The 22,382-nt window shown below is 40.9% G+C and overlaps 1 protein-coding gene across 1 annotated transcript in view; it reads right to left on the bottom strand.

Moving 5' to 3' along the window:
* Positions 1-3,046: 3,046 nt before the first annotated feature.
* The window catches only part of tmeff2a (transmembrane protein with EGF-like and two follistatin-like domains 2a), a 120,088-nt gene continuing 100,752 nt past the window's right edge, over positions 3,047-22,382 (bottom strand). The window contains exons 6-10 of the mRNA XM_015008225.2: positions 14,864-15,012; positions 13,691-13,741; positions 13,475-13,592; positions 5,753-5,911; positions 3,047-3,794 (exon numbers count right to left, since the gene is read on the bottom strand). Coding sequence (XP_014863711.1) covers positions 3,698-3,794; positions 5,753-5,911; positions 13,475-13,592; positions 13,691-13,741; positions 14,864-15,012 — 574 coding nt within the window. The 3' untranslated portion in view covers positions 3,047-3,697. The remainder of the gene's footprint in view (positions 3,795-5,752; positions 5,912-13,474; positions 13,593-13,690; positions 13,742-14,863; positions 15,013-22,382) is intronic.

Below are 22,382 nucleotides of genomic sequence, written 5' to 3'. Positions count from 1 at the left end.
TTACATTAAATGTCTGTATGACATTTAATGTCATACAGAAGTATGACATTAAATGTACGAAAATATACAAAAATACGAGTCTGCAGAGAATTAAATAGTTCTGTTTTGCTGGGCAATATCTGGAAACACTTATAAAAACTTCACTGGGCCATTCAATTTATAAATATTTTAGATTAATCTCAAAGTTTTTCCTCAAAGATTTTTAGCTCAGAAATTTTCTACTTCAAAATAAACACAAAATAAGGTAAAAACATTGGTCATTAGAAAAAATGAAAAATATTCAGATACTTAAATAGCACATTTTTAAAATGAAAATGTCCGAGAATATTGCCTACTAGCATAAGCTAAAGTTAATGTTAGCCACAAAGCTTAAAGAAAGTAAAACTCACCTTCGTATTAATTTAGCCGTACATCTACAAACCTTTCTCCTGCTTTCTTGTTGGACCTTCGGATCGATGTTCATCATTAATTGTTACCTTGGGCAAGTCCTACAAGCACCCAGTCATTTTCAACAGACCGGAAGAGTCTGAAGACTGAAGATGAAGACTTGATCTCTGACAGCTGACGAAAGTCCACCGTTAGTCGTCTGGGCTGTTGCAGCATGAAAACAGATGGTCTTCCTGACATTAATCCCCCAAATCTGTGTTTCCACTACAAATGTACACAAAACTTTGTCAATACACAAAACAACACAATTTCGCAATTGTGAGGTTTCCATTAAAAAAAGAAACACATAAAAGTCACATGTACGTTCAATCGATGTCATTAAAAAACACGACCCATCATCCTCCAACTACTTCCTGTCTTCTTCTTCTTCGTTGTTGTTTCCACCAGCAGTGTTATGGTGGTCATATGACTCCTGTGATGTGAAAAAAATGTTTCTACTGCAGTTTTGTAAAATAAACAATTTTTGATACGGCCAAAACAAACCCAACTCATCCTAGTGCCAGAACTTATAATTTTTTTTTTCCAAAACTTGTTTGGAAAAAACTACCATTAAGCAAATTTATTTTCTAAATTATATATTTATGGTCAATGGAAATTCAGCTGTTATCTCGTTTTACAATCAAAATATTCCTACCTTAAATTAGTTGTTTCGTTGTTCATGAAGTGACAAATAATGAAAGACATTGGTTTACAATTTTCAGACAACAAAACTGGAAGCCTGAAGGTTTTCTGAACTCATCCCACATCTGGATCATGTAAGAAAAATATTGAACTGGACTTGGCGTCACTTTTCCTGTTTTATCCAGTTATGAGCCTTGGTGGGGAAATTTGAAACTGCTGCTGCGTCAGTTACTCAGCAGGCCGTTGCTAGGTAACCAAGGTTGGGCGGGACGTGAAACTGCTGGTTACCCAGCAGGTTGTTGCTAAGCAACCAAAGAGCCAGACAGTTGATTCCACCAACCTAGCTTAGCTGTGAGAGATTGAATGGTTAGATATTCTACATACTGAATATTCTATCAGAAGTATTATTTATTGATCAGGTGTCTATCTGATTTATTGTCCAGCCCTACCAAGACGTTTTTATTGTTCTTTCCAACATCCATCACTTTTAAACCTGACAGAAAACAATATTTAAGGTGATAAAACATGTCAGAAACATTGAAAGAAAACGTGAGCAACTGATCAGTTAGAATCCTGATCCAGCTCTGCTGTAACGATGTTCATTCCTTGAACTTTGATGGTTTTTGTAATTACTCTGTTTATTTTGGGACCAGTTTTGGACATCTAATTGCTGCAAATGAAATTAAATGAATCAAACATTGTGTGCTTCATTTGTGTGCCTCAAACACAGTGAAACATTCAATCAGCACAAATTAAATCAAATCTGTTACCTGAGGCAGAGAGACTGAATTAGCAACATCTAAACCGCTGACGGCTAAAACTTGTAAGGTTTAATTTGAACACAGCAAAACGTGATTTGATTTCATTTACACTCAAACAGAAAACACACCAATTGTTTTAGATTATTCTTGTTGGGAAATAAAATAATTTTCTCTATAAAAATAAGAAAGAAAGTGGAGAAATACCGATTCTAGCATATTTACTGCTAGTGAATTACAATGGAAAAAATTTGTGAAAGTCTCTATTTCAAAACAAAAAATGACTAACTATACTTGACATATAAAAAACCAGACATATGACATTCATAAAAATTATAGCTTCTAACATTTTTAACTTTAATATAAAATTAAATTAAAACAGTTTGAGCTGATGAATGAATTCCTGTAAACTAGTGGAAGGAAAAACAACAATCTCTGACTAAAATCACCAGTTCTTCATACTAAATAAATCTGTCAACCTCTTATAGAAACTACCTTACTGGAGTTTCTGTAATTTACAGATGGGAACAATTTTAGTCATCAAAACGGATATAAAACAATGAAAAAAACAAAAAACATCTCTTCCAGTAGTACTTTTCAGTGGTGGCCACCAGGGGGCGCTAAAGGAGCCCTCAGAAATCTGTCGGGAAGATGGGAAATAAAAACACAAAAAAAGGGAATCCAACACATTTTACATGAATGTCATCTGTTTCTCAATCATTATTATAAAATATAAGTCATAGATGGAGAACAGAAGGTAAAAATATCCTTTACTGCCCCAAAGCAAAACATTTCTCTGATCGGCTGCAGGTCAAATTTATCAAGTTGTTTTGCTCCTCCAGTCAGAAAAGTTTCTGACGGGAAAAAGACCTGCTGTTGAGATTAGACATAATTTGCTGGGATTAATATGAAAACATTACATATCAAAAGAAGGGATGTGGTGATATATTAAATTAAGATTCATAAAGCCTGATAAGATTTTCCACTACACAAGTCAATGCCAATTAATATCAGGAGGTATTATGCAGCACTGATGAGATGTGAATGAGGTAATTATTTAATAATTAACAAAAAAACTGTAAAATTCAATGTTTCTTTCCATATTTAGTATCTGTGGGTTTTCTTCTGGCCAGGAGATAATGCCGTTTGGGAATCATCGCCGTAAAGTGAACAGAGCATCACGACTCAAAGACAGAACAGACGGAGGCAGCATGTAAACATTTCGTGATATAAATTATTTATTTACATTTACAGAAAAAACGGACCCCATCAAGACAATGTCGTAATAACTATTGGAAATAGAACTCAACATACAGTAGCTGACGTCGTCGTCACAACCGAACAGAGAGCTCTAGAATGACGGTGTGCCCTCCGTCAAAGGTCTCCTATAACACAAGGTGCAAGGCATCACGTGTAACCCGAAACCCCGCCCTCCCCCCTCCCACACTGAACACACACTGCGGTTATTAAAGCCCCGGTACCCTGCTTTGCACTACCCCCGGTTTGCTTGTTGCCCCTCGTCTACAAAGAACAGACGCCGGCTAGTCGGCCTCTACCAAAGCGCACACATCTAATAAGACACTCACACACACTCACATTCAGTGTCCTGGACGCCTCCCCTCCCCCCATCTCCTCCTGCAGTTTTTCAGAAAAATATCCTCGGAAAAAGGGAGACGGCGTCGGCGCCCGATGGCGACAACATTGTCCCGACATACAAGTCGCTGTGCCAGCGTCCTCTGTGGTCGTTAGTACCAGGAGAGGGGGAGCCGAGTGAAGGGAGGCGGACGCTAACGGTCAGGGTTGGCCTATGAAGAAAACATCTAACGCCACGGCGCTGACGGGGGGCTGGACGCTGTCCGGCGAGTCTGGGCTCAGATAAGACGAGTGGAGGCGCGCATGGTGTTCTCAGAGCTGAAGTGGACATTGTTCTGCTTCTGCCGGTTGATCCTGTTGGTCCGAGGGCACTTCCTGCAGAAACAGGAGAAAAGGAAGACACAGAGAGAGACATTAATGACCTGATGGACTCGGTTCGACTGGGGAGCAAAGCTGCAACGGTTGGTACATTTTCAGATGCTCCGGTTCTTAAACAACCCAAACTCTTTGAGAAACCTGTTCCCCTCCTGGCCTGTGGGGGCGCTGCAGCAAGAACCACTGAAGGAAACAACACAAACCTCTGAAGACACTGAGTGCAGCTTCCTTCTTTACAAAATGTAAACAAAAACAGAGTAGCATCAGATTTTAGCGGTTGAAGGATTCCTCTTTTGTCTTTGGTAAAACACCATAAGCTATTAAACGCTAGTGCTAAGCTAGCATGTTTGTTTTGGTTGTATTTACCCAGAATGCCCTGCACTGTAGTCCATGACCTGCCTTTGGAGCAGTCTCTGGTTCGCTTGGCGTTCACATATGCATTTAGACTGAGCCGGAGTTCACTTCAACCGAACCAGGACCGAGGTTTGTAGGTGGACCAGGGTTTTGGTTTGATTAGCATTCACACCTCCACAAGCAAACCGGACTTTCTAGGCAAACGGACTGGAGTTGGATTAAAGTGGTAAAGTACCAATGACCTCCAGAAAAATGGTTCTGATCAACTATTCACGGATAGAAAAGCTTCCTGACCTCAGCGAAAACATTTAGTCAGTTTCCCCAGAAGACTCTGCATGAGCAAACGAGGTGAGCTGTGTTTTAAAAGGCATCATGTAATCACTGTAAAATACTCACACAAATATATCTATATACACAGAGAGAGAGAGTTAGCCTGGAGTGTGTCTGCCTCTGGCTGACCTTAGCAATTTATGACATTTAATAAAATATTTTAAGGGTTTTGGCCGAGGCAGAGGAGGTGCTGAAGGCGTGGAGGGTCTGAGAGAGAGAGTGGGCGGTTAAAGGGTGAGGAGGGATGATAAAGAGGAGACAGTTCATTACAAGTACAGCCGCCGCGCTAACGTTTCCTTCCTGTTTAACAGATCCTTTAAAACACCTGCAGAGGCTTCCTGTCCAACAGGTGGCGCTCACATTCACAAGAGGCCAAACATCTCGCCTATTCTGTCGGGATTTTTCTGTTTATTTCTGATTCACGTAAAGGACAAACATGTAGGAGCAGAAAAAGGTCACATCTGTGCTTTGACTCTTGTTCCTGACATTCTTCCTTATTGAGGAAAAGGTCCTCCGAAATACCACCGCATTATTGTGGACTCTGTCTTCTCAAAAGGACAAAGCGATGAAAACTTTCAGAGTTGACTGAAGGTTTCTTGTTTTCTTTAATACAAGCAACTGAAGTCAACTATTTAAAGGGCCAGTATCAGGTAAAAGACGGTTTTTTAGCTTTCCATCATGTTAGAATGTTTTTCCCTGATCAAAAACAAACCTGGAGTGTTGCTTTGATTCTTTCCTGCATGTCAAACTGTGCAAAACCCCTGGGTGGACCTAGCCCCGCCTTCGAGGTTCAACTCCTTCAGACTAGCCAGCAGCAATTAGCAAACACCTGCTGAGCTCATTATAGGAGCTATGACTCAGAGCAACTCTGGTAAAAATGTTGTTAAAGGGTTAATAGAGCAGGAGCAGGAATTTTTAAAGAGACAGCCCAATTTCAAGATGTCAAATTACAAAAACAGGAGATTTTTTAAGCAGAATTTGAACCAGGAGAAACTAAAACCGCCACTTCAAGAATTCTGGGTAATTATTTATAGACAGAGATGGTCTATGTTAAATCTTAAATGCAAAATGTAAAGATTTTTATACTGTTTTGGTTTAATTGCTGCTCTGACTGTGTTCTTTCAAAAATTTTGAATATTTTTTGAGTCTTTATGATCCAGTTAATTAATTCCTAAATTAGATGCCGATTATTTCAATAGCTGATTAATAATGATTAATCGTTTCAGCCCTAATGGAAACCCAGCTGCGTGCGCATGTGTGTGTGTGTGTCTCACCTGGTGATGCAGAGCACCACCACGCAGATGATGACCACCTGCAGGGCTCCGATGATGGAGGCGATCAGGACGTAGTGCAGCTTCCCAGAGCCCGGCACCACATACAGCACGTTGTACTCTTTGATGTCACATTTAGGGCCCATGTAGCCTGAGTGACAGCTGAGATCACACACACACACACACACACACACACACACACACACACACACACACACACACACACACACACACACGCGTATGCAGAAGTGAGGGGAAACAGGCAGAGAAGGAAAGTCAGTGAGCGACAGGTTAATAATTTTCTGCGTTCTAATTGAAACGTTCTTGCTGAATTCAACATGGTGTCTGTTATTTCTCCTCTGCTGTGACTGTTTTGATGAAAGTGAGTGACGGGGAACAAGGAGGGGGCGTCGGTTCACACGGAGAGGCGAGACGTGCGTGATCCTCTCTTTGTTCTGGGCTCCTCGTCCTGATAAAGGAGCTGCAGGCCTACTTAACAGATAAAAGTGGCGCTGAGTATTTCACTCTGAGTACTACAGTGACACTGATTACACAGACTGTCTGCTGCTGACAGCAGAGCTTCCTCCTCTGCTGCCTCTTTTATGAAACCAAAATGTCCAGAGCGAGGCGGTGGAGATGCGTACAAAAGCTTTAAAACAATATAATCTGTCATTCCAGAATTATAATCTGACACTGACAGGAAATGTTTGTGTTAATGAGAAAAAGGGAAACTAATCATAAACATTAGTTCAGCTAAGCTAATGCTAATGCGCTAAATTCAACCATGTTGATACCCACTATGTCTCAAAAGAATGTGTACATTTTGCATGTATTTTTTGTTAACATCCATGTAAATGTATTTTTCTGTACAGCTGATTTGTTTATTTATTTTATTCTTGCCATTTGCTCAAAAGCTTCCTGAAATTTTTTTTATTTGTTTATATTTTTCTCTATTGTTTGTTTTATTTTGTTCTGTTATGTTTCTTGTTCTTTGAAAAAAGACAAAACATGAGGAGAGGAAATGGAACTGCTGCCACTTCAAAATAAGAGCTTGAAGATAAACGTCAAACTACTTGAAGCATTTTTATCAGTCGAAAACCAAAACTTCAACTTCAAATTTTATTCACCTGAAAGTTTACACAACAGCCAATTGAATTAGTGCTTTATAGTGTACTGGGAAAAATTAAACTGGGGAAAGCTAAATGCTCTAAATGTTTTCAAAGTTAGCAACAACGCTAAATGAAAAGTAAGCTCCACTGTTAGCGGATTATTGGAAGTGTTCCCGCCACTGACTGATGAGACATTAATTATTGTTCCTAGTGATTAAAGACTCTGGTGGAATCAGTGTTGGGCACATTTGCGCTAATGCAGTAGTAGTTAATTTTTTAATTTAGTGTTTTAGCATTTATGCTAACTTTGAAAAGCACACTTAGCTTCCCTTTATGGATAAGTTCTGAAGCGCTAATTTACTGTTTTTTAAGTTTCAGTTGTTCAGTTTAGCTTTTCTTTGAAGTCCTGCTGTTATTAGCAACTGAGCTAGCAAAACTAAACAAGCGTAAAACTGGGGAAAAAAAAGAATAAAAAGAATCACTTCCTGAAAGCTCAACCATGCTAATAGGAGTGTAATAGCACATTTACCCCTTTGGAGGGCGATATAACATATTTTATGTCATTACGGTTGAAATTAGCATGTTTAGCGTTACCAGAGCTAGCTTTTCAGCTAGCAGAGCACAGCATCTGCTGTGGAATCCTCTGTGCAGACTCTGATCATGCTATGACTTGTTCATCATGGTGCAGACATGAACGCCGTCTCTCTCCGGCAGAAGCACATGGACTCAGAGACTAATGGAGGTGATCTTTGTTGTCAGACATGAGCTAAAACGGTCCTCCCTTTAATATCCCTCACCAGCTCCTCTTCACTAGCCGCTCCTGCCGTCTCCGGGGAGGTTGTTACCCACCAACACCTGCGCATCCTTGTTTAGCACAAACACACACCGTCTCCTTTCCGTTCTCCATCCGCTCCACCTGACAGTGTGTGAGGAAGCACAGTGCAACCTTGTTCTGTTTGGGACGCTGTGCTGCACACAGACACACACTCATCATTTCCAATCCAGACCGCTCTGCTTTCTGGTCTCATTATTTGGGGGAAAACAACAACTGGGCTGGTTTGGGCAGCCAGCAGGGGGCAGCAGAGATCCTCCGCACGGCCAGCCTGATAATCTCTGCTCAGTATGCAACCAGAAGGTCTGTCTGGGCGAGTCGGGGCGATGGAGGTTACAGACAACGGAGGAGGGACTGAGAGGCGTCAGGACCCCCTGCTGCTGCCATGTGAGGCTGGAAATTATTTGAAAGATGTTTCCGCTCGGATTTATCTGAGTGGTGGGTTTTTAAAGGTCCGTAACATCAATAAGGTCTTAACATCACTGCTATTTATGGATACAATATACTATACCTGCACTCTGTGCTGGATTACAGATGTTTGTGCTCCTGATATGACACAGCCAGCTCTTCAAAATAAGAGCTTATTCTCACAAAAGTAAGTATTAATCCATGGCATAGGCAGAGTCGGCCATTTTGATTCCCTAGGTGAGAGTATGGCTTGGTGATCCCTAAACCCCCAAACATTTGGCTTTTGGTGGGCAGTAAATAAAAGCTGCTTTGCTTAATTTTGATTAAACTAAACCAGTTCTTCTGTTGTCCGCTGAGCTCCAACATGTTCTACTGCTAAACTCAAACCCAGCCTGACCAGGAGGAAGACGTTCCTGCAAAACATTCAGTTGTTCTGTTTTTCACCAAAAATCTGATTTGCCAACTATTTTCAGAAGGATGTTTAAATTGGTGTAAAATCATGTTCTTTACTATTTAACTGAAAGCTTTTTGATCTTTTCTGTTAACAGATAAATTTTTATTAGAGGTGGGACTCAACATTTTTAACTGAGTTAACTGAAGGGTCTATATTTAATTAATCAATCACATTTTATGTCTAGAAGATAAGCAACATTTTCAATTCAAAAACCCCTTTTGCTGCTGAAGCATTGAATACATAGATATATGAGCTCAGCAACAAAGATATTTATAGTTTTTAATATGTTATTCAGGTTATTAAACCACCAGATCGATGCAGAGTAATATTATATTATATTTCAAGTGTTTCAGGAACCCTGATTATTTATAGAACTTCTTGAGAAAATGTGGACTGACTTTACATTTATGTCTTGTTTGGAGAAGATGACGGCATGCCTTTGTATGAACCAAACACAAATCTCCGGGGAGGAGCAGCATTTTTTCAGGTGGGCCACGGGCCCCTGTGGGCCCCCCTTTGGGAACACCACTGCTAAATAATTATAAGTGTGATTTTCTGGGCTTAAAATCAGAAAAATCACTCTAGAGATGCAAAAACCCTTAAGAGTTTACCCTTAACTCTCCTCTTCTTCGCAGACTGAATTATTGTAATTCCCAGTCATACTGATTAAATATCAATAAGAGGCGATAACAGAGTTATATTAATGATGCGACTTCATTTCCTGAATATTTCGCTGTTACTTATTACATTTTATTGACAAGTGTGAATTAGATACTTGGAGCCAATAAACTGAATGATGCTCAGACGATAAGAAAAGCCCCTATAGACAATCACTCAAGCACCAGCAGATGAATTTAAATCACCGTCACAAATGAATATTTAAATTGAGGGAGGCGAAAAAGCAGGTATTTATCCAGGTTATCTGTGATCAAAAGTCTGAACAGCTTCATTAAATCCTGTCGCTGATCTGAGGCCAGCAGGACAGATATGTTGATAAATCTGATTGGGGAAGATTAGCGCCACAGCACGGAGTCATTATGCACAGTAGCTCACTGTGCTTAAAAAAAAGGCTTCCTGAAAGGGCTGGAAGCGTTGGACGGCTCGCCGATAAAAACGAGCCTTTCCTGTTTCCTCTCTGCAGAAACGGAGCGGCATTGCAATGTCAGACAAACAGTTGTCTCCATTTTACGATCTGATGTGAGCATTTACGACAGGAAATAAAGAAGTAGTAAACCCGGGAACGGCATCGTATAACTGCTAATTAATTCTGCCGTGTAAGCTGTTTCACCAACATTTCCTTATTATTAGACTATCATGGAGAAGTGATCCAGCAGAAAACAATGGAGCTCTATGGTCACTTCCTGCAGATCCGCCGTCCTGCAGGTGAGGCAACTGATTGATTTGCCAGGAGAGTAGAAACACCTGGCTAAAGTCTGCAGGTAAAGGCAGCTGGGACCAATCAGAGCAGGGAGGAAGAGATTCCCTGTCCAGTTGGGATGCAGAACCAGATCCTCGGTTTGGACCTGAGTGGATCCGGTTAGTTTCAGATAATCTTTACTTTTTACCCAATGCTTATGTGCTCACTGTCATTTACCAAAGTATTCACTCCCCATGAACTCTGTCACAGTACAAACTTTAAAGGGGAATCTATTAAGTAAAATTCAAATTTTGAATATTTTTGTACTTGTTCTAAGAACACCCCAAGCACTTAAAAAAAAACTCACTAATAAATAAGTTCACATATTTTGGTGTTTGGAAAACAAACCCTTTCAAAAACCTGCAGAATGTAACTCACAAATAAGCAGACACTGCCTTTTACCTAGCAACGCCAGCAGAGTTCCGCCCCGTTACCTAGCAACGCCAGCAGAGTTCTGCACCGTTACCTAGCAACGCCAGCAGAGTTCTGTTACCCATGTTTGGTCAGCTGGTTTTACCGCTGAATGTGCTGTGTAATGGCTGCTTCACTGCAAAAACACAAAATTTTTACCAAGTAATTTTGGTCTAGTTTCTAGTGCAAATAACACATTTGAAATAAGACAAATCTAACTTACAAGTAACTTTTCAGCAAGATATAGGAGCTTGTTTCAAGTCAATAATTTAATATTGATTAAAAAAAGAGAGAGAAGTAGTTCCACTGGCAGATTATTTCACTCATAACTAGTTCAGCCCACAAAACATCTGGACTGATGAAAACTGCTAAAAAGTTTTTATGTGCCGAAAGAAACATGATCAGCTTGTGATCTAATGTTTACTACATTAGCTAGCGTTAACACCATTAGCTAGAGCTAACACAAGTAATAGGAACTAATACAAAGTCAAAATAAATGCAAGGTACTGAATGGATGTTTAAAGTGAGAATGAAGCAGCTTTATGTTTTTGTAACAGAATATTCACGTTTTATGTGAGAAAATGTTTTCCTCCCGATGCTAACCGTAAACAGGAACTGGAGCTCTTTGTAGCAAACGCTTTCCTTTTTGGGTTGTCATTTCAAAGTATTTCTCTGCCGACTCTCTCGTCTTCCTCCTCTTCATTTCCTCTCATCATTTCTGCATTACCTTCTATTTCAACGTTTCTCACTGCACAAAAGCTACCTTTCTGTCTGAAAAGAGCTAGCACCATAGCACCTAGCATACATCATCTACCCAGGATGCATTGCAGCATAAACTACATGGTATCGTCCATGGGACAAATATTTCATTTAAAATGATAAAAACTGAAGAGCCTACAGTATTTTTTCTGAAACAAAACTAAAACAACAAATTCAAAGTCACTTGAATCCGCTTTGCTGTGAGCCATCTTGCCAAGGTCTTAAACGCATTCAGCTGCTGCCTTGCATTTAGCAGTTATTGGATATTGTCTATCATGTAATATCTGCTGTTTTACCTCATGAGGGACGTTTTAACGTTCCTGCAGACCTTAATGTTCCCCAGCAGAACCCTCCACCGTATCAGAGGTAGGATTTAATTTAGCTTGTGGCTGATCAGCGTCTCCAGTGCCTCTTGATCCGCGTCACGCAGCTTTTTTTCTGTTTGTTTTTGCACACATGCGAACCAAAGCGGGAGCTGTGATTGCCGACACCCCCTCAGAAACCCGCATGGTAACGCGTGGGCGCTGGGGAACACCGGCATCCTCGTTAAGCTGCGAGAACCACAATATGGGATCCGTTTTGGAGCGGAGCGGCTGGTCTTCGCCGTATCGCCTCAGCAGGAGGCGAGCTTCTACACTAACTCCACTCTGCACTTATATTCAGTCAGCATAAACAAGTCTAATTAACTAAGCAAAAGGCTCCAGCTTTTCCAAGCAACAGTAAAATTTCACACCTTATTAGCTTTGTTACGTTTCAGGCTTCTATTTTAGTTTGCAGAGAATTTTGTTTCCACTCTGATAAATACATCACCTGCATAATAATACAGTTTATAAAAGTTACATCAAGATCAGATCCACAGAGCTGAGAAAATGTAAAAAATGTAACAAATTAATAATCAGTACTCTCCCTATTAGGCTATTATTACTCCTCTGTTAGTTATCAGAGTGGAGTAAAGATGAAGCTGTAGCTCATATCATCTAAGTGTCTACAAAGAGTAGTTGTAGATGGTAAAGTTTCCTGTAGCAGTCAGTCTCGTAGTGAATCTGAAAAGGCCTCTGACTGAACACAGTTGCTCCTTCTAAACACATACAGTATATTTTCCTTTAATATTTTCCAGTGCTGGGCACACTTCTATTAATGTGCTAACAATGGAGCTAATTTTTCATTAGCGCTTAAGCTAACTGAAAACTTTTAGCACATTTAGCTTCCCTTAATTGAACTTTACAGATAAATTTTTTATTTGTATGTTTTATATATTTTTGGTGAATAAAATTTCACATCTGTGTTGAAATTTGCTTTAGCTTCAGCTAAATATAAAATTGATACAGCACATTAGCATGTTGGCTAACTTTGAAAATGTTTAGCACACTTAGCTTCCCCTAAATTGATTGATAGATCCTAAAGTGCTAATTTACTTGGCTATTCTGCAACTTTCAGGTGAATCAAGTTCGACATTTGTGTTGAAATTCTGGCCGTCGACTCCCTCCTGTTCTTTAGCATTAGCTTCTGCCAAATTAAATGTTGATATAGCACTTTAGCATTTAGAGCACTTAGGTTCCACTAATTTTTCTGAATAAATTCTAAAGCGCAAAGTCGTAAACATTCTCATGAATAAAATTGAACTGTTGAAGTTTTGGTTATCAATTATTAAAAGTTCTTCCAAGTCTCTTCGTGCTCTTATTTTGAAGTGGGGGAAGACTGTTTATGCAGCAGTTCGATTTCCTGTTCACTTATTTAATTCTTTCCTACAAAATTCATTGATGATCAAATGGCAAATTTACAACAAACCAATGACTGAGGCATCCAGGAGAATACAACATTTACATGAACAAATAACCAGCATTGTTAACAAAACATGCAAAAATTCACAAACATAAATTGTTCAGGTTCTCTTTGTAACACATGGTTGAAGTTAGCGCTTTAGCATTAGCTTCCACTAAACACTATGTTAGCGTAGCGCTTCAATGTTATTACTCTAGCATTAGCACAGCTAATGTTTTAGTTGGCTGTGCCCACCTGTGAGGCTTTCCACAAAGCCTAGATTAGAGGTCTTCAACAAGGGGGCCGAGACCCCTACAGGGATCCAGAGGTACTGCATGGGGGTTGTGAGATTTCCAATTACACTTTTATTGTATTTTTATTATTATTATTTAAAGTTATGTCTAGGATGAATCCAACATGTCACAAATTGGTAAAATTAGACAAAATAAATGCATTTCAGTGAACAAAAATTGGTTATGGTAATGTTAAAAGTTCTGCATTTTATGCTAAATAACAGAACGGCAGACGGTGGGACGCTCTGTCGCATTACTGCTGTGTGTGTGTGTGTGTGTACCTGCAGGATGGCTGGGAGAGCATGTTGGGGAACTGACAGTCTCCATGGGCGCAGTAGTTCTTGTAGTGATCCGGACAGGGGATGTACAAGCCGCGGGCCTGTCCTGTCCCTGAGTCCTCTGTTCACACACAGACACACACGCACACACTCAGCATTCCTAAGTGCACATATGCTGCAGCCACCTGGGCTATCCTCATTTCGACAGGAAGCACTCACCCGTTGTGTGAGGAAAGTGTCCGCCTCCTTTGCTCCCAGTGGTGATGTCGCCTGGAAAGGTCAGAGAAACGTCAGAGCCGGCTCAGGCCACCATCTTAGCCTCAAACCGATGCAAATTATCATCCCTGCACCTGTCTACCTGACGCCTGAATGCAAACTGCTCTGCTCAGAGGTTAAATATCAGCTGTTGTGATGAACTACTCTGAGCAGAAAGGAGGCCGATCTGCTGCTCACTTCAGAGGGAAGAAAGAGTTTTGCATAAATTTGTTATGAACGAGAATTTTTCTCTAACACACCTCAGAGAAAACAGTTGGGTGAGTCCTGAAGAAAATGCTCAAATAGGTCAACATTTTTCTGATTGTTATGTGTGTTAAATATTAAGGGCTGGTTTCGGGTTCTAATCCCATCTTGTATGGGATTAGAACCCGAAACCTTCTCATTGGATGGGATTAGAACCTCTCTGTCTTTCCTCAGGGAGTCTGGATGAGCTAAAAACTAGACGTGTGCATATTTTTCTATAAATCTGATTCCTGTATCACCCAGAAGCTGCAAAATCTGTAATTTTCATTTGCAATAATCAAAAACCATCTTAACGTCCTGGAGGGATTGATATCAAAGGGGCAGCATCAAGTAAAAACAACCTCTTCTTTATCTTTACGTCATGTTAAAATGTTACTTTCATGAAAAACAAACCTGGATTGTTGCTTTGATGTTTACATGCGTGTCTGAGAAATCCCTTAATCTCCATTCAGCTGTTAAAACAGCTGGGTGGACCTAACTCCGCCTTTGAGGCGAAGCTCCTCTCCCTCTCAACTCCTTCAGACTAGCCAGCAGCAATTAGCAAACACCAGCTGAGCTCATTAGAGGAGCTACGTCTGGTAAAAACGTTAAAGCGTTAATAGAGGAGCCATGTTGGGATGACTTCCTGAAGGCGGAGCTTCAGAAAGAGCAGGAGTTTCTTAAAGAGACAGAGATGATAAATGCAGCATTTTTCAGTTACTGGTAATACTGCCCCTTTCAGTAGAATCCACAGAATCAGGGTGTTTTCTTTGTTTTTTGTTTCGAAGCGAGCATCTGCTCCTCCAGACGAGCCGACACCTCCCTCTCTGTGTCTGAGTGCTTTTCCACCTCTCACTGCGACTGCATGCATGCGTCTGTGTGTGAGCGTCGGACCTTGGCAGCGGCCCAGGTACTTGACTTCGATGCGCTCCTGCTTCTGGCAGGACTCCTCCTTCACCTGGCAGGGGTTGTCGTAGGAGCGTCCGTCGGAGGCGCACACCGGGTTGAAGCTGATGTGAGAGCAGTCGATGTTGCAGACGCACCTGGAGAGCAAGAAATCACGTTAGAGCTCCGCTCTTTTCTGCTCCTTTCCATGCTGATGCATCTTTAAAAGGATGAATTTGGATTCTGCAGAGTGTTTGACTGTGAGGTTGAAAGCGTAAGAGGGGAAAAGCAGCACAGCTTGAACTCAGGCAGGACTTTGGACCCTGTTTCAGCTCATTCAGGTTTCACACAATACAGTAAAATGAATTTAACTCTGCAAAGCGGGTCCAGTTACACCAGAGGGCTGACAGACAAATGGTGTTCAGAAAGCAATTAACGATGAAAGAACCGGCGATAACAGAGCTGTACAGTTTAACTTTGGGACAAAGAGTGGTCACTCAACTTCTAACTTTTATATTAGATAACATAAAGAAAAGTCCAAATGGAAAATACAGTGAAATATTATAATGTAACAGTGCAAAATGGGTTGAAAAGTCACTGAACAACTGCAAAGAAGGAGGTAAATACATAATTACAGCCCAAAACACTGCAGGCTAATTAAAAGACAACAATGTCTTAAGCATGAAATAAATATTGAACATAACAAATATATAGTTTTATGTGTTTTTCAAAGTAGATAAATTCGGCACTTTTTGGACAAAAAAATCCTTAACTCTGGGCTTCATTATGTAAGCAGGGAGTTAGCAGTAGGACCACATGTGTTGTTTGTGAGCATAATGTTTATAAAGTTCACTGAAATTTTTACTTTTTTGTGTCTTGTGTCTCTAAAACAGAATTAACAATAGACTTTATTTGAGAAACATTTATTTCAGATCTAAACAGAACCAGAAACACCGCAGGGAGTTTAGTTTTCATAAATTTCCTAGTATCCTGGAGAGAAAACAGGAATACTTATGTTTGTATGCTAAGTGCTGAAGCGTTAGCACAACAATTTTAAGATTAACAGAAAAATTACAACTTGTTCAAATAGTCGAGCATTTCCTGAATATTTATTAATAAACTTTCGCTACAGAAGTCTGACGGAGTTTGTGGAGCGTGGCAGATGGTGTCCAGTGGACGGATTATGTGGAGAAAAATGAGACTTGCACAATTACTGCTGACTTGACCTGCTGAGCCACAGCAGAGGGAAAAATAACACAGAAAAACCTTTAAAGAACAACTCAGAACCACTTTTTTCTTGATATCTGTCGGCTACGCTACGCAGACTCGTTGCCATAGCAACTGATAACACCACTTTATGTAACGGGACTCAACACTAAAAAAGACTCAAACGTTTCCCACACAGAACATTCAGCCCGTTACAGTGCTATGTTCTTAGGCTTGATGTTTATTTTGCAATTATTAACAAGTGATTGGTGAGATTAGCTACAGCTGCTGGTAGCTAAGCTAACACAGTGGCGGTTTCCTTGGAGATCATATATATTCTATAAAATCCTGTCATTTCTTAATTTTTAAGTTTTAGCTACAAAAAACTTAAGTACACCATGTGGTTTTTGCTGATGTTTCAGGGAGGAACACACTCGCCTTTTAGTGACGCCTGCGTTTATGAACATGTGTGTGTGTGTGTGTGTGTGTGTGCTTTGAAATGTGCACACTGACTGTTGTGTTAGACCTGATCAGCAGAAATTACAGCCGTGCCCTGATAGAACGTCTGATTCTGTAATTATAACTGTCACTGGTCTCCGAGCGCCGCCGTAACGCTACGTTTGCATACACGCCCCGTGGGCGCCTGGCCACACTCACACACACACAGACACGCACACCTACACAGACACACACAGACACACACACACCTACACACACACACACAGACACACACACCTACACAGACACACAAACCTACACACACACACCTACACAGACACACACACAGACACACACACCTACACAGACACACACACCTACACACACACCTACACACACACACATACACAGACACACAAACCTACACACACACACCTACACAGACACACACACCTACACACACCTACACAGACACACACACCTACACACACACACCTACACAGACACACACACAGACACACACACCTACACACACACACCTACACAGACACAGACACACACACCTACACACACACACCTACACACACACACCTACACACACACACCTACACAGACACACACACAGACACACACACCTACACAGACACACACACCTACACACACACACCTACACACACACACCTACACACACACACCTACACAGACACAGACACCTACACACACATACCTACACACACACACCTACACAGACACAGACACCTACACACACACACCTACACACACACACCTACACAGACACAGACACCTACACACACATACCTACACACACACACCTACACAGACACAGACACCTACACACACACACCTACACACACACACCTACACAGACACAGACACCTACACACACACACCTACACAGACACACAAACCTACACACACACGTACACACACACACACCTACACAGACACACACACACCTACACACACACGTAGACACACACACACACACACCTACACACACACACACCTACACAGACACACACACCTACACAGACACACACACCTACACACACACACACACACCTACACAGACACACACACCTACACACACACACACACACACACACCTACACACACACACACACCTACACACACACACACACACCTACACAGACACACACACCTACACACACACACACACACCTACACAGACACACACACCTACACACACACACACACACACCTACACACACACACACACCTACACAGACACACACACCTACACAGACACACACACCTACACACACACACTCAGACGGTTTTACAGAGTTGAGACCAGAAAGTCTTAATCCAGAGAAAAGGCGGCTTTAGACTGCTGACCAGTTATTAATAATAACAACAATAATAATAGCTTTTTAAATGAGCTCTCTAAGCTTATCAATCAATCAATCAATCAATCAATCAATCAATCAATCAATCAATCAATCAATCAAATTTTATTTGTATAGCACATTTCAGCAACAAGGCATTTAAAGTGCTTTACATAATTAAAATAAAAACGGCATGTGAAACAGAGATTTAAAAACAGGTAACACTATGTAACCTTACCATGTAGAGACAGTTTTTTGACAAATGAATTGCTGTGATGTTCTAATCCTCGTCCATACAAATCAAAGCGACTAACGTCAAAGAAACAAATTTCTCCACAAATTAAAAATAGGTGACAAGACACAGCTTCATCATCATCATCATCATCATATGTATGTATTCATGCGCTTTAATCCCATCACAGAAGAGCCTTCCATCCTGAGAGCCTCCATACATTTTTAATCAGGCCTCTCACTGTCTCCACAATAGGCATGGTACCACCTGACTGCAGTGCGCCAACACACACACACACACACGCACGCACACCGACACACACACACACACACACACACACACACGCACACACACACACGCGCGCACGCGTGGTTGGGACACGAGTCGCCTGGTGATAATCCGTGTTTCAGCAGCACCTTCTTCGCTCCCATTCCTCTGCATGTTCGTGGATCGGTACGGAGAGGTGGGGGTGTTAAACGGGCGTTATCGGAGCGTGGATGTGTAGAAAAGCACCGTGTGTGTGTGTGTGAGTACAGTTCCTTAGCAGGATGTGTTGTATTGATTAGTTCCCTGTGATTTCCCTGCAATCAAAGCCTCCCTCCTCCCCTGACGGTCTGCAGACTCCCAGCTAAAAAAGGCAGCTTTACGCGCATTTCAGCCGCGTTTCACACGCCAACACACACCGAGCAGCGAAGCCGGCGTCTCCCACTAACCGCTCCGTGTTGTGTACAAATCCCCAGCAGCAAACCCAGTTGCAACTGAACACTGCATTGATTTTTTTTATAATCCTCTGCCTCAAATTTCACTGTAATCCTGTGGAAAACTGAGCGAGAGAAAAGAGAGAGACGCAGCAAAACGGGAGGGAAAAGCAGGAGAAGGTGAATAGAAAATATCTGATAAACACCCACCGTGACATGCGGGTGAATGCTGCTGCTTGGCTGTGTGACGTTAGACTCTAGTAGTCCAGGGACTATTGATGGAAAACAGCATGGCAGAAAAAAGGAGCAGAACCGGTTCCATGCTAGAGAGTTATTAGAATCGGTTCGATTGGGACCAAAGCTGGAACATTTGTTACATGTCCAGCTGCTGTGGTTCCCTCTCTCAGCACCAAGTCAAACAATCCAAACCCTTCGAGCAACCTGTTCCCCTCCTGGCCTGTGGGGGCGCTGCACCAAGAACCACTGAAGGAAACGACACAAAAACCTCTGAAGACACTGAGAGCAACGAAATTAAAACAAAAATGGCGTCAGAGTTTAGCAGTTGTGGGATTTCTCTTTTGTCTTTGGTTTAAGACCATCAGCCATTTCTCCAGCTAATGCTAGGCTAACACATTTGTTTTGGTTGTATTTACCCAGAATGCCCTGCATTATAGTCCATTTCCTGCTTTTGGAGCGGTCTGGTCCGCTTGGCGTTCACATATGCATTCAAACCAAACCAGATTTAACTTCAACCAAACCGAGACCGAAGTTTGGAGATGGACCAGAGTTCAATCACCATCCACACCTCTCGAAATGAACTGGACTTTATGGACAAACTGGCTGCAGTTGGAATAAAATAATAATAAAGGTAAATTCTTGGCTCAATCAAATTGAACACCTTAATTAAATGAGATAAACCACAGTGTTCTCCCTCTTCAGGAGCTGAATATCTCATGTTGTGGTCTCAGTATCATCACTTCTCAGTTAGAAAATATTTTCTCTCTCGGTTTTACTGGAGGACCACCTCCATCATGTTCTGCAGTGTCGTCATCATACCTCCTGTTATCTGAAGCAGACACTGAATCACTGAAATCTGCTTTTTTAAAAACATCTGTGCATGGAGAAAATGTTGGAGCCTGGATTTTATTAAAGATAATTATTATCCCTCATCTCCCAGGAACCACTGTAATCAGCATAAGACCGAATTTTAATGCCATCAGGGACACACCGCTGTTTATTGCTGGTGGAAAAAAAACATAAAGCAGCAATTTTGTTGCAGTTCCTGCAGCATAATGAACACACAAAGCAAGTCGGCATGATTAGAGAAGTGCTGTCCAAACTTTTTGAACAGAGGGTCAAAATCCCCAAGATGAAAGTATTTACAGGACCGAAGTTTCTTTTTTGCCCTAATGTCACACATAAAATAATATTATGGTGAATTATTTCTGACTTACCTGAACAACAATTAAATAAGCATAATATTTTTTACATTTGCCGTACTCTTCATAGTTATTTAATTCTCTAGGCTAATTATTTTCCATTTTGTTGGCCTATAAAACTGTTTCATGTTATAAACCATTAAAATGAAACCTGGAGAATTCAGCGCACCACAGCAAAGGGAAAAATAACAGAAAAAACACCGAAGAACGACTCAAAAACACTCGTATTCTTCTTTTTCTCGCAGACCTGTTGCCATAGCAACTGACAACAACGCCACTTTATGTTTCAGGATTCAGCAGCAAAAGACACTCAGACATTTGAACAGTTACAGTTTTATGTTTTCAGGTTTGATGTTTATTTTGTGATTATTAATAACTGATCACGGTGGCAGATTATTAGTTATTAGCTAATTTAGATTAGTTAATTTGAACACCTGCTCTACTGATGAGAGAGAGTTGGTGTGTGAGTCGTCTTTTTTATGTCTAACTGAACCGAAACGCACAGAGTTCCACAGCACATCTACATGTTAAGGTTGTCATAGTCAAGCTAGCATAGCTGATTTCCTTCCCTCTCCCTCGATACTTTTTTGTTGATCAAAACTTTTTCCTGTTTTTTTTCTTCTAGTTTTTGTATTGGTGACCATTTGAGACAAAGCACTGCATCCCTTTTTTTTTTATACATCACATATAAGATTTGGTGTGTTATGTTGACAACTTGACAGCTAAAACCAATGCTAGCCATCGTCAGGGAGCAGCTTTTTGGATTTTGTGAGCTGCAACAGGTCTATGAAATATTTGTAAAATGAGAATTTCCTTCTAAAACTTTTGCTGAATTTTGTATAGTACATTGGTTTGTGTGACCAAGTCGAGCAAGTTGCTACAAAATGAAAATAAAAGCACAAAGAAAAAACTAATAAAAAATTAGTTGTGTTGTACTTCATGTTTTATGTTTAAGAAGATTTAAAGTTTTAAGAATGAAAACCTCATCCCAAAAAATTACAGAAAGTGTCAGAGGACCAAATTTGTACCATTCTAAAGTACAAATGATTCAAAGTGCCACTAATGGCCCTCGAGCCACACTTTGGGCACCCCTGGAGTAGAGTGAAACAAGTTTTAGAAATCCTGATCCTTTCCTTAAACGGTTCAGGAAGCTGCTGAGAAGTGGCAGAGTTTTAAATTTTGATTTAATTCCCAGTTTTTTTAATGCATCGTTTCAAACTGAGCAGGAAAACGTAGAAAATAAGCGATGGTTCAGAGCGGCGCTCAAAGACGGAGATCAATGTGAGACTGTTTAGGTTTCAGATGTGACACGACTTCAGGGTGAAGCTCAGAGGGAAAAACGATCAGATGTGTTTGTTTGTCTGCAGCGGTGGGGGGATATCTCCTTCTGAGGTGTCACTGCCAGGTGAGCGCCTCCAAATATAGAAATTCAATTTGTAGTAAGCAAAGTTTTATTGTAGCTGCAGTAAGAAATAAATGAATGTCTGGGGATGAGTGCTGTGCTCCAGCTGTGTTGATTTAAACATCATGTTTCTCCGTCTCTCCTCCGTGGATCTTCTTCTCTGTTTTTATTTTCTGCCTCACCTGAGGGCTGTCTGCGCAGAGAAGTTTGATTTCAGTTCGCTTCAGGTCTGCTCATCCTGAACCAATCAACAATCCACCTGACGCCAGAAACCAGCCGCCATTTCTTCTTTTATCTGGAGATTTTTTACACTTCCACCGGTGTTGCAGTTAATTAGCTTTCCAGGTCGACTGAGTCTAAACCTGCTTTTATTATCAGCAGGAAAACAGCCTGTTAGCCAACACATTAAACCAAACACTCAGCTCCACCTTCACACACAATGAGCCAGTAAGAACTGCACTGGAGTAAAAGCAATGGTATCAAACAAATGAGAATTTATCAAAGAAGACAATTTTGGTGCTACTAGACTTTCCTAACAAGTCATCCACTTCCAGATGTAGCAATTTATTACAGTTTATTTTAAAAAGCAGTCAGAATAGCTAATGCTGCTGACTAAAAGTTAGCTGCGCTAGTTCTGCTAATGCTAAAGTGCTACACCAACATGGTGTTTAGTTGAAGCTAATGCTACACCACTAACTTCAGATTTAAATTATATCTGCCCTTGAAAGAACTGACATTATGCT

Source organism: Poecilia mexicana, unplaced genomic scaffold (assembly GCF_051168715.1).
Source record: "Poecilia mexicana isolate PSO_F unplaced genomic scaffold, ASM5116871v1 scaffold_2, whole genome shotgun sequence".
Lineage (NCBI taxonomy): Eukaryota > Metazoa > Chordata > Actinopteri > Cyprinodontiformes > Poeciliidae > Poecilia > Poecilia mexicana.
Note: the sequence above shows the minus strand (reverse complement) of the source record. Positions and strands in the feature narration are given on the sequence as shown.